Here is a 15,558-nt window from a genome sequence, read left to right on the forward strand (position 1 = left end):
AATCCCCTGGTCTTCTGGGTGGATCTTCTGACTGCCTGCAGGTCTGTCTGTAGCTCTCCGGCACCTGTCCCTGTCTGATTCTCTTTCCTGCTTTGTCTCCTTCGTCTCTGTCTCTTGCAGTCTCTGCTGCAGCCCTCTCTCCAGGTTTGACCTCCCTACCTTTCCCTGCATTCTCCTGCTGACACCTGTTGACACTGCATTCTCCGACCTGTGTGCCTCTTTGTTTGAGCCTGCCTGTCTGCACTGTCTAACTACACTGTTCTCTTTTTCTCTGCTCTGTCTGTCTCTGTCTCCTTCGAGAGGGGAAACAGGGCTTGATGAGGGGGTCAGAGGCCTGTCTTTCTGTTGTCCTGTAAGTCTCTGTGTCATCAACAAGGTTTGGCTGGGTTCCCTGGCTCCAGCTGAGTAAATAGTGTCCCTTTCTGCTCCTCCAGTCATCCACTCATTCATTTAACACACCTTTACTGAGCTCTGGCCATGTGCCTGGCTCTGTGCCAACAGCTGTGAGCACCTATCCCACCCACTCTGGCTCTACGGCCTCACCCTTTTCTCTGGGAACATGTTCCCCAGGCTCACTCTCCATGCGCCTTCCTTACTTTGTCTGGACTTACCTATCCTGGGTCCCATGACTGCTGCAGTGCAGTGAGCTCCAGCCCCTAATTCAATCTCAGGACCTGGAGCTTAGCAGGGGAGAGGAAGCAAATCTTCTCGGGGGCTCCTGGAGACAGCAGCAGGTGAGCCACAGCAGGGATGCAATAATGGTGGGAGCTCCAGACACTGGGTCAGTTCCTCTTGGGCCACACAGGACATGAGATTTGTCCAGGCACAGGTTAGGGAGTCCTCCTCAAACTCAACCCCAAGTGTCTCCAAGTATCTGTCTCCCTGGATCACTTGCTCCTTCTGTCTCTCCCTTGCCCTGGCTCCACAGTTGTGCAGGAGGCTGGATTTATTCAAGTCCAGCCTCTCTGCGAGGAGGAAGCTGTGCCCCGCCTCCCTGAGGCTCAGCCTCAGCCTGTCCTTTTCCAGACTCTTGCCTCTGCATTTCCCTTAGATATTTTCCCCTGCTCTGTTAGCAGCAGAGAGGTGGGGGCGCAGAGGGGATGTTGATAGGTCTCCCCAAGCTCCCCAACCTTCCACACTCATCCCCCAGTCTCCTCACTGCACTACCATTTTCCACCCGAGCCCTTCTCCTACCAAGTTCTTGTTCCCTTCACAGAACTTTTGTTGCCCTCCCTTGATAGGAGGGCCCCATGGAGAGCCCTTGTTCCTCCATCTAGCAGTTGTCCTCTTTCACTGAACCCCTGTCCCCCTCAAGCCTACGTCCCCTCTCACTAAATCCCTCATCTCCTCCCTGAGCTCCAAGGATCCAGAGCAAGAAGGGGCTCTGTCCACTAAGTATCCAGTGGCAGCCTGCCTGGGTGGAGCTCATGGTAGAAGGTCCATCAGTTTCAGCCATCTAGGCAAAGGGAGGAGGGGAACAGAACGGAAAATATGAAATTCTCAGCATTTTCTGAACTGAGGACTGAGGATGGAGGTCCAGGAGCCAGACAGATCTGGGTCCCATCTCAGCTGTCATTTGCTGGTCCAGTGATCTCAGACAAGTCCCAGCATCTCCCTGAGTGTCGATTCTCTCATCTATAAAGAAGGGACAGTAATCCCTTGCAGAGCCACTGTGAAGGTTCAGCGAAGGAGAAAGAAGCCAAGCCTGGAGGCCTCTGAAGCTCAGAGAAAGGAGTGGCAGAGGTGGGGCTCAGAACAGGGCAGCAAGGGAAAGCAAATCCACCTTGCCTTTCCCAGCTGGCACAGCACTTTCACACACAAGGCCCCACTGGGTCCTCCCCTTGACACTGTAAGGTCAGGTTATTTATTCCCTGATTTTACAAACAAGGCATTGAGTCTCAGTAACTTGCCAGAGATCACCCAGCTAGTAGGTGGTGGGTGCCTTGAACCTCTAATGCTAGAACCAGGCTTTTCCCTCCACCCAGGCTATCTTCTCTGAAGAAGATCTGGGTTTCCCCAAATCCAAGATACAGAAGTGAACCTGACCCTGTCCCTGGAATAAAGTCTTTTTGCGTGGAATGAGGATGTGGGTTTGGAGTCTAACTTTTGGGGTGCAATAACAGAGAAACATACACCAGCTCCACTTGGCTCCTATTTGCTATATGAGGGTGCTAGTAGGAAGTAGGGAATGTGTGAAATAATCACAGATCTCCCTGGCACTCAGGAGGCACTCAATAGATACTTGTTACATGAATAAATGAGTCTTTGAGAAACAAGAAATGTGAGTGCATGACCATTCATTCCACTGAGAAAGGTCAAGAACTGGCTTGGATTAATAGAAAGACCAGATCCTGATGGGTTTGACCCAGGGTCTGACCTGATCAGACCCTACTTAGGAAAACCAAATTGGGTCTGTCTCTCCAAATCCTTCTGATCAACGTCAGCATTGTGAATCCTCACCAAGATTGGCAGAGGTGCAACCTCCCAGACTCCAAATTACAGTATAAAGATCCCTTTAAACTTTCTGGAAGCCCAGTTACCCCCACCTTGGCCCCAGGGCCTGAAGAAGTTCTGTGCATGAAATGGTCTCGGTTGGGGGGGGGGGGGACCAGCTTGTCTGGCTAAGTTTATCTCATTGATCTTTTTGTTTTTGTTTGTTTGTTTTTGAAATGGAGTCATTCTCTGTTGCCCAGGCTGTAGTGCAGTGGCACGATCTCGGCTCACAGCAGCCTCAGCCTCCCAGGTTGAAGTGATTCTCGTACTTCAGCCTCCCAAGTAGCTGGGATTACAGGCGCATGCCACCACATCTGGCTGATTTTTGTATTTTTAGTAGAGATGGGGTTTCACCATGTTGGCCAAAATGATCTCGAATTCCTGGCCTCAAGTGATCCACCCACCTTGGCCTCCCAAAGTGCTTGGATTACAGGTGTGAGCCACTGCACCTGCCCGGCCTGTCTCATTGATCTTTGAGTCAAGCAATGCACACTACCCCCCAGGGCATGGTATGTACAGTAGCCTCTGGTATGAGCAGCTTTCATTTATTACCTCAACTTTCCCAGGCTGGCAAAGCCTGGTCCAAGAATATTCCTGAACTTGAGCTGTGGAACTGCAGCAAGGGTCAGGTACCCAGGAGCCTCTGAGACTTAGGCTAACATGCCTTCAGACTAGCTCCCTGGTGAACCCCATAGTCAGCTCCTGCTATGCATGGCCCAGGTCTGAGGTTTGACCACATTGTTTTGCACCCGGGCTTTGCCATTTGCCAGTGTGTGGTGTTTGCTGTGTTTTGTTCAAGTATTATAAGAAGGTGCATTTTACAGAGTACCACGATGCATGTGGATCATAACACCATCAGTGGATTCCCACAGTTTACAAAACTTGATGCCTTTTTTAGAGTCATGTGCCGTTGGCCTAGCCCAGTCTGCAAAACTTTGCTGCTTCCAGGGCCCCATAATATTCACAGAGCCCTGTGTCTCGTCTCTTCTTTTTTTTTTTGAAATGGAGTCTCGCTCTGCCACCCAGCCTGCAGTGCAGTGGTGCGATCTTGGCTCACTGCAACCTCTGCCTCTCAGGTTCACGACATTCTCACGCCTCAGCCTCCCGAGTAGCTGGGACTACAGGCGCCCACTACCTTGCCAGGCTAATTTTTTGTATTTTTAGTAGAGACGGGGTTTCACCGTGTTCGCCAGGATGGTCTCGATCTCCTGACCTCATGATCCACCCTCCTCGACCTCCCAAAGTTCTGGGATTACAGGCGTGAGAGAGCCCTGTGTCTCATGCTAAACCTGATGTTGTTCATAACCCCTTGGGCTGTTTGCAGAACCTAATCCCTTACCTTCTTCAAGCCAACCCACTTAGGAAAATGCCTTTTGGTAAACTAGGAAAAATAGGAGACTCTTCATTTTATAGAACTATCTGCTTGGGGGTACAAAGGAATAGTGCTGGGCCCAGATTAAAGACCTCAATGCTGGTCTCAGCTCTGTTATAATCCTGCTGGAGGACTTTGGGCTGATCCTTTGTCCTCTCTGGGTCGCTGTCTTCCCATCTGTTAAATGGAGATCATGGCATCCAACCATCCACCTCAGGCCTGTCCTGAGGATACTGTGAGATTGCCCAGAGGACGGGGTGTGGGCGGGGTGAAAAGGGGAAGAGTGCCCAGAGGCTTCTTCCTGAAAACGGCTCCAAACTGCCACCTCAGCATCTTTGTTCCCACTTCCCTTCTGGCCTAGCAGCCAGGAAGGGGATATCTATAAATGAGCCACGGGCCAGGCAGACAAGTAAGGGCCTCAGCCAGAGCCTCGGCCTTCCCTGCCCCCCGGAGGCCGCCTTGGAGTCAGGCCCTCGCTGTGCAGACACACTCCCATGTATGGCTCGTTAACTCTGCTCAGGGAAGGCTATGTCTTCCTTATTTCACCCATGAGGACACTGCTGCTCAGAGAGGCCTCGTGTCTTGCCTGAGGCTACATGTCAAGTATACAGCAGGGGCTGGGATCTGAGCCAAGGACAGCAAGGATGGATGCCTGGTCCTCAGAGGTTGGAGTGGGAAGGAATGTGGAGCTCCTTTAATTCAACCTTTCCTTTTTTCAGATTGGTAGATTGAGGCCAGGAGTTTGTGGAGTCCACAGGAGAGTCACTGTTTATCTCTCCCTAGATAAGCAGGCCTCAGTCTCTCTAGCTGATCGATGAGAAACAGGCCCCATCCTGCCAAGCATTCAGGGCTTCTCCTGTTTTTGTTGGCACAACTTCTCCATCAGGACACAGCTCATCTCCTAATTGTGAGGAGAGGAGCAGGTGTGCAGGCGGGGTGGGTGTTCAGGTTGCACAGCCACCTAACCTCAACACAGCCCCTGGCTCTTCCAGTGCCCCAGTCTTGTATAGGCCCTGCCGTGCTCCCTGTAGCAGCTTAAACCCCACCTGGAGCTTTCTCCCTACCTCCAACCACTCCCTGGGGAAGCTGCCTTCCCCAGCCCCCACCTCCAGGCTCTTTCACCCCACAGCAGCCTCATCCTAGTTCCAGCTCCCCCCATCTCCCAGCAGTTTCTGCCTCCAGCCTGTGAGAATACACACTGTGTTGAAAACTGTGTCCCTCCCTGAAAGTGGCATCTCTGTGCCCCAGAAAGCGCGTGAGCTTGGGTGTCAGTTTAACCCTGACCCAGTCCAAAGCTCTCTGAGGCTGTTTCTTCATCTGTGAAATAGAGATGAAACGTGACAACTGAAACATCATGAGATCTATACATTTGGAGAGAAGACTTTATTTCTTTTCTTTCTTGCTTTCTTTTTTTCTTTTTCTTTTTTAGAGACAATGTCTCACTCTGTCCCCCAGGCTGAAGTGCAGTGATGCAGTCATGGCCTACTGCAGCTTCCAACACCTGGGCTCCGGCGATTCTCCTGCCTCAGACACCCCAGTAGCTGAGACTACAGGTGCATGCCACCACGGCTGGTTAATTTGGTAAGTTTTTGTGGAGACAGGGTCTCACTGTGTTGCCTAGGCTGGTCTCAAGCAATCCTCCCACCTCAGCCTCCTGAAGTGCTGGGATTATAGGTATGAGACTTACTTCTTATAAAGAGTTACAGCCTACAAGGTGGCCATTCTTTTGGGCTGGGGAGCTCAGTCTTTGGCAGAGTCCAGAGACAGACACTTCAAGGAAGGAGGGGTTAGATAGAAATTTAAGCTGAATGCGTTGCCCAAATACACATATTCAACAGGTTATAGGAGGAGCTATGAATATTCATGAGGTGGTCCTAATGTATGCATATTGAACAAACATGCGTGTTACATATGACCCATGCTCACCTTGGGTTGGAGACTTAACATTTAAATGCATGCATACATCAAAAGGTGAAGCAAGGACACGAAGGACTCAAGTGCGGTGTCTATAAACTGGCCAGAGCCCATCCATGGTCAGCGGTCTCTTATCGGAAAAAATTCCTGAAATCAGTCACTAGTCCAATTAGACCTATAGTTATGGCTGGTGGAACGGGCATCAGTTAGTTAGCGTCTGGCGGTGGAGGAGCTGCAAATTGTTTTACCATTGCTTATCTCAAGACCAGGGCTTATTTAGCTGCTAGAGAAAAAGAGAAATGTTGTGGCGGTGAGAACATAGTTTATTCTTTAGTGTATGGGTGTGGGACTTAACCCTTGCCTGGAGTGACCCTAGGTCTTGTTTATAGTTCAGCATCTTATTGCCACAGAGAGTCCATTCTGTCAGTCTTATGATCTCTGTTTTAACATTAATGCTGCTCAGGTGTAGTGTCTAAGCCACAAAAGGGAGGGGGATAAACGAGGTGTGTCTCTTGTCCCTTCATGGCCAAAAACTCAGTTTTTAAAGGTTTCTCTGGGGTCCCCTTGGCCAAGAGGTGGGTTATCCATTCAGTGAATTGGGGGGCTTAGGATTTTAGTTTTAGTTGACACAAGAAACCTCCTGGCAGGACTGTCCTAAACCCTGTTACCTTGCCCGATCTCCTAAGCATGTGGTACAGCTTCTTCCTTCTGGGAGACTGCCCCCAGCCTCGCCCAGTGACCTGGGGCTGGTCACTTGCCCTCTCTGATCCTTAGTGCCATTGTCTACAAAACGCCTTCCCAGAGCAGTCATACAGCTTGGATGAGCTGATGGATGGATTAGTGCTTCCAAAATTCTGAGAGCTGAGCAGACATGAGCCATTATTAATATGGCAGTGATGGTGATGGTGATGACTCTTATAATTCTGGAAGCAGAGGATGAGGAGGAAGTAAATCATGACACGTACGTGCCAGGTCAGCCTGACCTCACCGACAACTCAGGGGAATAAATCACTAGGAAGGCCCCCTGAGGTAGGAGGAAGCTCAGGAGCAACAAGGGGACTCTGCAGGTGGGCGGGGGGACCACTGTTCACAGTTGCTGTTCTGCAGGTGCTGCAGGACTGCAGCTTGGGCACTGGCTGGCCTTCAGCCCCCAGCCTCGGCTCTGCCACTGACATGCTGGTCAGGTCTCATTCCCTGCCTGGTCCTCAGTTTCCTTATTATAAAACGGTGGAAGGTGGGGGTGCAGGTGCAGTGGCTCATGACTATAATCCCAGTGCTTTGGGAGACCAAAGCAGGAAGATTTCTTGAGGCCAGGAGTTCGAGGCAAGCCTGGGAAACATAGTGAGACCCTGTCTCTACCAAAAATTTAAAAATTAGCCAGGTGTGGTGGCACATGTCTGTGGTCCCAGCTACTGGGGAGGCTGAAGTGGGGAGGATCCCCTGAGCCCAGGAGTTGGAGGCTGCAGTGAGCTACGATCACACCACTGCACTCCAGCCTGGGCAGCAGAGCAAGACCCTGTCTCTAACAAAAAAAAGAAAAAAAAATTTAACGGTGGTTGGGGGTGGGGGGGGGGGGGGTTGGGGGAAGAGTCTCATTCTCTTCTGACCCTGTCTTTTGGAGTCTCATTCTGCTCATGGCCCACATGAGCTAATGGCTGTGCCACTGTTTTCCTAAAGTGTCAAGTGTGGGATTACAGTTTTTAATAATGTGTCTCCTTGGAGAGAGGACACGGTAGAGGGGTGGTGCAGCAAAGGCTGGGAGGGACGCCGAGGGTGGGGGCTGGGGATGGGGTAAGGGGGAGTGGAAAATGCCGGATGGGAGCAAGCCCCTGCTCGGCTGTGGATAATTTGGAAGAAGGGCCCTGCTCCCCAAAGACTTTGCAACACTGCCCCCTGGGGTCTGGAGAGGAAGCCTGTGCCCTGACTTTTCCTCTGAGACTTCAGTCAGGGAGGGGACCTTGAAGGATCACTGTCCAGAGGCTGAACTGGGTGGGCCAGAAGAAACCCAGCTAGGGCAGTCATTGCCTGCCTGCCTTCCCCACCTGTCCATTCCACTTCACGAGCCTCTCAAATCTGCAGCCCTGTCCTGGTCTAGCCCACCACCACTCTTGTCTGGGCCATGTGCTGGCCTCTTTCCCACCTCCAGTCTCACACCAGCCCATCTTCCTGCAAGCCAGAGGGAACTTTCTAACCCTTAAATCCTACATGCCCCGTTCTGTGTAAAACTCTGACCCAGCTCCCAGTGCCCCCAGGAGAGACCATCCTTCTCAGCCTGACACTGAGTGGCCCCTGTCTTTCTGTCCAATCACGTCTTCTGCAGGTCACTATCCTCACTTGCAGATGAGACATTACAGGGGTGTTTAGAGCAAAGAAGGCTCTGGGGTAGCACTTTTTGGGTGTGACTGCTGGCTTCCCCCCTTGGTAGCTGTGTTACTTAATTCTTAGTTTGCACTTTTTTTTGTTTTTGTTTTTTTTTTTGAGACAGAGTCTTGCTCCATCTCCCAGGCTGGAGTGTAGTAGCATGATCTCAGCTCACTGCAGCCTCTGCCTCCTGGGTTCAAGCAATTCTCCTGCTTCAGTCTCCTGAGTAGGTGGGACTACAGCTGTGTGTCACCACACCTGGCTAATTTTTGTATTTTTAGTAGAGACAAAGTTTCCCCATGTTGGTCAGGTGGGTCTCGAACTCCTGACTTCAGGTGATCCGCCCATCTTGGCCTCCTAAAGTGCTGGGATTACAGGCGTGAGCCATGGCGTCCAGCCTGCAGTACTTTTTTAAATTGTAAAGTATATATAACATAAAATGTTAACATAAAATTCAGTGGCATGAAGTACATCTACATTGTTGTGCAACCATCCTCACCCTCCATCTCCATACCTCCCTCATCTTTCCAAACGGAGACTCAGATTCATGTGTTCTTCATTCCACCTCTGTTTCCTCATCTGACGGATGGAACTAATCACTGAGTGTGCTTTGCACGTGCTTATAGGTGGGTAATAGGTATTCAGGTAATGTTACGATTGTTTTCTTCTCTTGAGGAAGCTGCTCTGGAAAGTCAGTGCAGCAGCACCGCATGGAGTGGTCTCTAGAAACCCACGGCCCACCGCCGCCCGGCTTCATTTCTGTGGCTCGGGTACATTTTCTGAGAGCTGCTGGGGAAGCATGCCGCCCATCTCTTCTGGGAAGATGAGTCACTTCCTCTGCTGATGGGTTATGAGCCTAGGGATGGGGAAGGCAGGAAGCAGAGCACAGGCAGCTGCTTCTCGGCTGGTCGGGGCCTCCGTAGCGGCTCACATAAGAACCATGTGGCCAGGTGGATTCTCTCTGGTGTCTGGACAGGGTAGGACACCCTAACTTGCCTGTGTGCCAACTGTCTCAGGAGGGGCTGGAGCAGGCTAACTTCCTTCCATCAGTGCTGCTTATTCAGAGCACATCAGTTTGCATTTTGCTTGATTCTCTCCTTTTCATATCACACTCCCAACACATCACTCCCCACCATTCTGCGCACACACTTCCAAGATTCACTCACTCCAAATCTTCCTGGCATGTGCGTCTAAAATCATCTCACCTTCTAAGTGGCACTGTCCTTATTTAAATGCATGTCCTTTTTTTTTTTGTCCCCTAGGTGGAACTAGGGGAGAGACCAGGCCTCAGGTGTCCCTGATGGATCCTGGTTTCTGGCCTGCTCTCTGACTAGGGGAGCAAGTGGATTTATCCAGCAAACAGGCTGAATGGTGGTGTCAGAATCAGAGCTGGGTCCATACAGGACGCTTAGAGGGCCACAGAATCTCCTCCTAAGAGTCCTTCTGCTGGGGACTCCAGTCTCTTCAGTTAAAGACACCAACCATCCTCCAGAAAGAGCCAGGGGTGGCAAGCAGTCAGCTTAAGTGAACCAGTCAAGCCTTTGGAGTAGCTTAGGCTGGAACTCGGCCAACATTAGTTGCGTGGCATGGGGCAGATACTTCATTTTTCTAAGTCTCAGTTTCTTCTTCAAAATGGATGCAACGATTACGACTAATACTCATTATTTGCTAAGCACTATTCTAAGCACTTGTATCAGCTCCGTTAATGCTCCCAGCAACCTATTATAACCCCCAATTTACAGATGAGGAAACTGAGGTACAGAGAGACCTGCCAAGGTCACACAGTTGGTAAGAGGCAGACCAGAATCTTCACCTAGACAATCTGGCCCCAGAGTCCAAGCCCCTGAGACGGCACTTAACTGTCTCAAAGGGCAAATTTGAGGACTTAGTCATCATCCACTGGTCCCTAAGCCATGAGGTTGAATACGGAATGAGCCAAGTACTAAGCTGCTGCCTTTGACGGACCCTGGGCATTTTACTTTCCTTGTCAAATCTCAGGTTTCCCTCCTACAACAGGAGGGGCTTGAACCCCAGCTCCGGTTCAGCAAAGAGCTCACCATTTGCCTGGAAACCTGCCCCTCCCAGGTCCCTGTTCTGAGCCCCTCCTGTCTCCTCAGAGTCAGCCCCCATCCCCACAGCCTGTGTGGCAACTCTGCCTTCATATTCCTCTGTCTCTTACTCCCTCTTTTCCCTAAATTCAAAGCCCACTCCTTGTTCCTGTGGAACCCTGCACAGCTTCCTGAATCTTCTGTGACTCCTGTCTCCCTAGTTCTAATCCATCCTCCACATTCTACTGGAGCCATCTTTCCAAACACTAATCTTTTTTTTTTTTTTTTGACAGGACCTTGCTCTGTCATTCAGGCTGGAGTGCAGTCGTGCCACCTTAGCTCACTGCAGCCTCAAACACCAGCAATCCTCCAGCTTCAAGCTTCCCAAGTAGCCAGGACCACAGGCTTGCACCATCATGCACAGCTAATGTTTTTTTATTTTTATTTTTGTAGAGACAGAGTCTTGCTATGTTGCCCAGGCTGGTCTCAGACTCCTGGGCTCAAGTGATCCTCCCACCATGGCCTCTCAAAGTGCTGGGATTACAGGTATGAGCCACTGTGCCCAGCTCCAAACCCTAATCTTATTGTGCCCAGCCTTTCTCCTCAGAGCAAAGCCTATTTCTTAGCCTAACATTTGCTGCTTATCACCACACACCTATAACCTACCTTACACTTTCATCCCTGGCGCCTGTGTATGCACAGTTCCCTCAGCTCAAATGCCCTTCCTGCCTTTTACCACGGGATAAGCACAGATCCATCCTTCACGTGATAAGGACGACCTCCAATCCCTCCCAGCACCACCCAAGTGTTCTCTGCTTCCTCCTGAAAGAATACGCATGTACTCACGGTCGTATTCTAGCTTTCCACGTGTCCTTGGCTGACGAGCATCGAGCTGGCTGGACATTCCCTCAGGGAGCTTCCCATCAGCCAGTTCCTCTGCCTGCAGCCTTCCTCCTGTTCATTCATCTGAGCTGCTCCAATGCTCCAATGCAAATGGAGTTTTTCTTCCCCTTCTCAGACACTGGACTAAGAATGGGGGCAACCCAGGGTCACCTGTCACAGGACTGGCATAATCCCAAAGAGAAGCTGAGCGCGAGAGTCTCAGGCTTTGCAGGGTGAGAAGCCTCAGAGGGAAAGGCTTCCAGGGAGTGGAATCTCTGTGGCTGTGGTGGCGAATGAACTGAGGCACTTGATTTGCAAAGCACTCTCACATAGAGCAGCTCACTAAACCTCGCTCGAGCCAATATTGCCGTGATTATTACCCCCATTCACAAAGAGGAAACAGAGGCAGAGAGAAGTGAAGTCACGCGCCCAAGGACACGCAGGCCATACTTGGAGCTGAGATTTGAGACCAGTGCGTTTGGCCACCAAAGCTGATGCCCTTACGCTGGGGCCACACTGCCCCCTGGTGGCAGCGAGGATGGTGGCGGTGATGAGTATGTACTAAAAAAAAAAAAAAAAAAAAAAAAAAATTAGCCAGGCGTGGTGGCAGGTGCCTGTAATCGTAGCTCCTCGGGAGTCTGAGAGAATTGCTTAAACCAGGAGGCAGAGGTTGCAGTGAGCCAAGATCACGCCACTGCACTCCATCAGCCTGGGTGATAGAGTGAGACTCCATCTCAAAAAAAAAAAAAAAAAAAAAAAAGAAAAGAAAAAGAAATACCTGATGATCAATCCTCCATTTCGCAGAAGAGAAAACAGGTTCTCAGAGAGCTAAATGCCAGGCTTGAATCCAAATTGGTCTGGCATCAAGATCAGAGCATTTAACCACGATACTGCCTCCCGGTCGCATTCAATGGGGGAACAAACACTTCTACAGTCTCAATATCTTCACAAAATTCCCCCACCACTCCAGCCTTAAGTGAGGGTAGGAACTCCCCCTGCAGCGCCAAATCTGCACACTGACCTTTATTACACTCTTTCTACTCTCTTGTCTCCCACTCAATGCCCTGGGAGCCCAGACACTGGCTTCGGAAGCTCTCCTCCTCCTTCTCCTCCTCTATTGACCATCCTCTTCCTCTCCCATTCCTTCAGCCTCTCTACTGGCTGCTTCCTACCCATGAATGGTGGGAAATACGCTCAAGTATCTCAAAATTTTAAAGTACAACAAAATTCTCCCTGACTTCCTGCTATGGTCTGAATGTTTGTGCTCCCTCAAAATCCATATCTTAAAACTTGGCCAGGTGTGGTGGCTCACACCTGTAACCCCAGCATTTTGGGAGGCCTTGGTGGGAGAATTGCTTGAGGCCCAGGGTTCAAGACCAGCCTGTACAACATAGTGAGACCCTGTCTCTACAAAAATGGAAAAAACTAGCCAGGCATAGTGGCATGCGCCTGTAGTCCCAGCTATACGGGAGGCTGAGGTGGGAGGATCACTTAACTCCAGGAGTTTGAGGCAGTGAGCTATGATGGTGCTACTGCATTCCAGCTGGTATGAGTTGGAGTGAGACTTTAATCTAAAAAAATTAAATGAATGCATGAGTGAATAAATAAATTAAAATTTAAAAGGTCAGACATGGTCTCAGCTCCCACCTACTTGGGAGGCTAAGGCAGGACGATTGTTTGAGGCCAGGGGTTCAAGACTAGCCTGGGCAACAAAGCAAGATCCTGTCTCTACAAAAAAAAAAAAAAAAAAAAAAAAGTTTTTTTTTTTTTTTAAATTTAAATAAAGCCAACCTAACCTCTAGGGTGATGGTAATTAATGGTGGGGCCTTTGGGAAGTGATTAGGTTGTAAGGGTGAAGCCCTCTTGAATGAGATTACATCCCTTATAAAAGAGGCCTGAGAGAGCTTGTTGGTCCCTTCCACCATGTGAGGACACAGCTAGAAAGTGCCATCTATGAAGCAGAGAGCAGCCCTCACCAGACACCGGATCCACTGGCACCTTGATCTTGGACTTCCCAGCCTCCAGAACTGTGAGCAATGAATTTCTGTTGTTTATAAACGACCCAGTTTAAGGTATTTTATTATAAAACCTTGAACTGACTAGGACACATCTCATCAGTCTCCAACCATCCACATCTCTCTCTCTCTCTCTTTTTTTTTTTAAGACCACAGAAGCCTGACCTTTCTGTTTAATTATCTCTAATAATCCTTAAAAATCAGCACACAAATCCATTCCAGGTAGCTTTGCCTCTCCACTTGCTGTGGTGGCATTTGTCCAGATGCCACTACCCCCCTAAGAGTGGGTCAACTTGGGGGAGCAAGGCCTGAGAAAGGAAAGGAAAGGAAAGGAAGGGAAAGGCCCCCTAGTGCCTGCCCCACAGCCCTGGGACAGGCACATATTTAGCCTGACCTGAGACAGGGCAGGAAGAGGCCACAGGGCTGAGTGCAGAGACAAAGGGGCCAGGGTCCCAAGTGTCTGGGCCCCCAGCTACCCACCCCATGTCTGTTTTTGGTTTTGTCATTAAAAAAATAAAGTGACAAATACTGGTGGAAACCAGTTGTTGCACTGTCTTCTGTTAAAAATACGGACCAAGGGCATAGAAAGTCTCCTCTTCAGCAGGTCCTGCTTCACAGGATGTCTGCCCGCTTGCTCCGCACACGGCTTCGAGCCTTGGTCCGGGCTTTGAAGGTGGCAGTATTGTACAGGTGCTTCTCGAAGCGTGGAACCTTGCAGGCCTTCAGGGCAGTGGCATCCAGCACCAGCACAGGGCCCAGGCCAAAGATGTCACGGAGTAGCTCATTGCTCTGGAGGTGGTGGTGCATAGCTGAACCCAGCACTTCCTTGAAGGCAGTGTAGATCCGGTGCCCAGCCCAGCTGTCCCTGTAGAGCACCTCAAAGCCGAAGCGCACTATCTCTTCTTCACGTTCACCGCCACACTTTCACTGGACAAGAGCTGGGGCAGCCAGGGCAGCTGCCTGTCAAGGATGTGGCTGATTTGGGTGCTGGGGAAGATGGTGAGCAGCAATGCCCAGGTCTGCAGGGCAGCACAGAGCAGGCCGTGCAGGCTGGCAGGAACCACAGGAGTCGTGGAGCTACCCAAGCCATAGAACCGGCTGAAAACACTTTCTAAGCAGGCAAGGCAAGAGACTAGGTCCTGGATGTCGGCAGCAGCCACGTAGCAGCCCAGGCCAAGAGCAGAAGCACAGTGGAGCCGGGCAGCAGGGCTAGCTGTGCTGTCACTGAGCACAGAGACCAGCAGAGGCTGCAGGCTGTGGAACAGCTCCTCACCCTTGGGTTCAGGGCCCAGCTGCACGCAGAGCAGGCCTCGCACAGCAGCAGCCAGGGCTTGTTCCTCTCCCTTCCCTTTCTTGAGGCACTTTTCCAGGGCATCAGCTAGTGTGAGGCGGCGCTCCAGCAAGAAGTCGGGGAGTAGGCGCGATGCCAGGGCCAGGCGCAGGCTCTTGAGAGCACCCTGCCGGGTCTTGGGACTCTTGTCTGTGAGGCAGTCCACATACTCCTTCAGCTTTTCCTCAAAGTCTTCCTGCTGGCCCTGCTCATCCACGACATCCCCCCCAAGGCTGTCCTCTGCAGTGGTGCTGAGAAGGCTGGGGCATTCACTGGCGGTGCTGCGGGCCTCACTGGCTGCCTCATCATCACTGCAACCCGAGTCAGCTTGGGTACTGCTCCGGGCACCTCCTCCACGGCGCGGACCACCCTTCCGGAGCGTGTTGCCTGTAACGGGCGCGAGGCATGCCGGGAACCGGGCGCTGGGGGCGCGCGGGGGGGGGGGGGGGGGGGGGGCGCGGGGTCCGGGGCGCGGGGGGGCGCAGGGTCAGGGACCCGGTGGGTGTGGGCTCCCGGACAGCGAGATGCCGGCCGGTGCGCTGCGCTGAGACTTGGCCAGACCACGGGCACCACACGCCGCGCGCGCCACCATCTTCGCGAGGCGCCCATCCACGTCGTCTCTTTACAGGCAAACATCTTGAAGACGTTATCTATTCTCTCTCCATTTACTCACTCTCAACCTTCCATGCTCACTGTTCCACTGGCCTGTTCACATCTGGGGCACCAGTTCACACCTGGGGCACTCTTCATCACTGGACCCCACAGACACTTTTCATCTGGTTCTTGTCCTCTTGGGCACATCAGCAACATTTGATGCTGCTGACCACAGCTGCCCTAGGGATCCTCTGTGATATTACACTCTCCTGGTTTTGCTTCGTGCTCTCTGGCTGTTGTTTCTCAGTATCTTTTGCAGACATTTCTTGTTCTGCCTCAGTCTCATGTTGTTTTCGCCCCAAGGTTCTGTCCTTCTCACACTACACTCTCTCCCTAGGTGATCTTGTTCACTGTCGTTAGTATATGCTTCCCAAGTCTTCGCCTGCATCCACTCTGTCTCCTGAGCTCCAGACATCAGTCAACATCACCACCATGTCTTGTCCCCCAAACCAGAATACTGGGCATCATCTTGGACCTTTCCATAATCAG

The 15,558-nt window shown here is 51.3% G+C and overlaps 1 protein-coding gene and 1 pseudogene across 3 annotated transcripts in view; both read right to left on the reverse strand.

Moving 5' to 3' along the window:
- The window catches only part of SLCO2B1 (solute carrier organic anion transporter family member 2B1), a 165,272-nt gene that overhangs the window by 54,041 nt on the left and 95,673 nt on the right, over nucleotides 1-15,558 (reverse strand). Inside the window, exon 1 of one of the 2 annotated variants that reach the window (XM_021926322.2) lies at nucleotides 612-1,062. The exons of the other annotated variant lie outside the window; for it this stretch is intronic. Within the exon in view, the coding sequence (XP_021782014.2) occupies nucleotides 612-627 (16 nt within the window). The 5' untranslated portion in view covers nucleotides 628-1,062. Of the gene's footprint in view, nucleotides 1-611; nucleotides 1,063-15,558 lie in introns of those variants that run through there. 2 annotated transcript variants of the gene reach the window in all.
- Nucleotides 13,241-14,863, reverse strand: LOC100998910 (annotated as a pseudogene). Its single transcript, XR_004177436.1, has one exon. The product of XR_004177436.1 is annotated as an interferon-related developmental regulator 2 pseudogene (transcript).

This window comes from Papio anubis, chromosome 12 (genome assembly GCF_008728515.1).
Source record: "Papio anubis isolate 15944 chromosome 12, Panubis1.0, whole genome shotgun sequence".
NCBI lineage: Eukaryota > Metazoa > Chordata > Mammalia > Primates > Cercopithecidae > Papio > Papio anubis.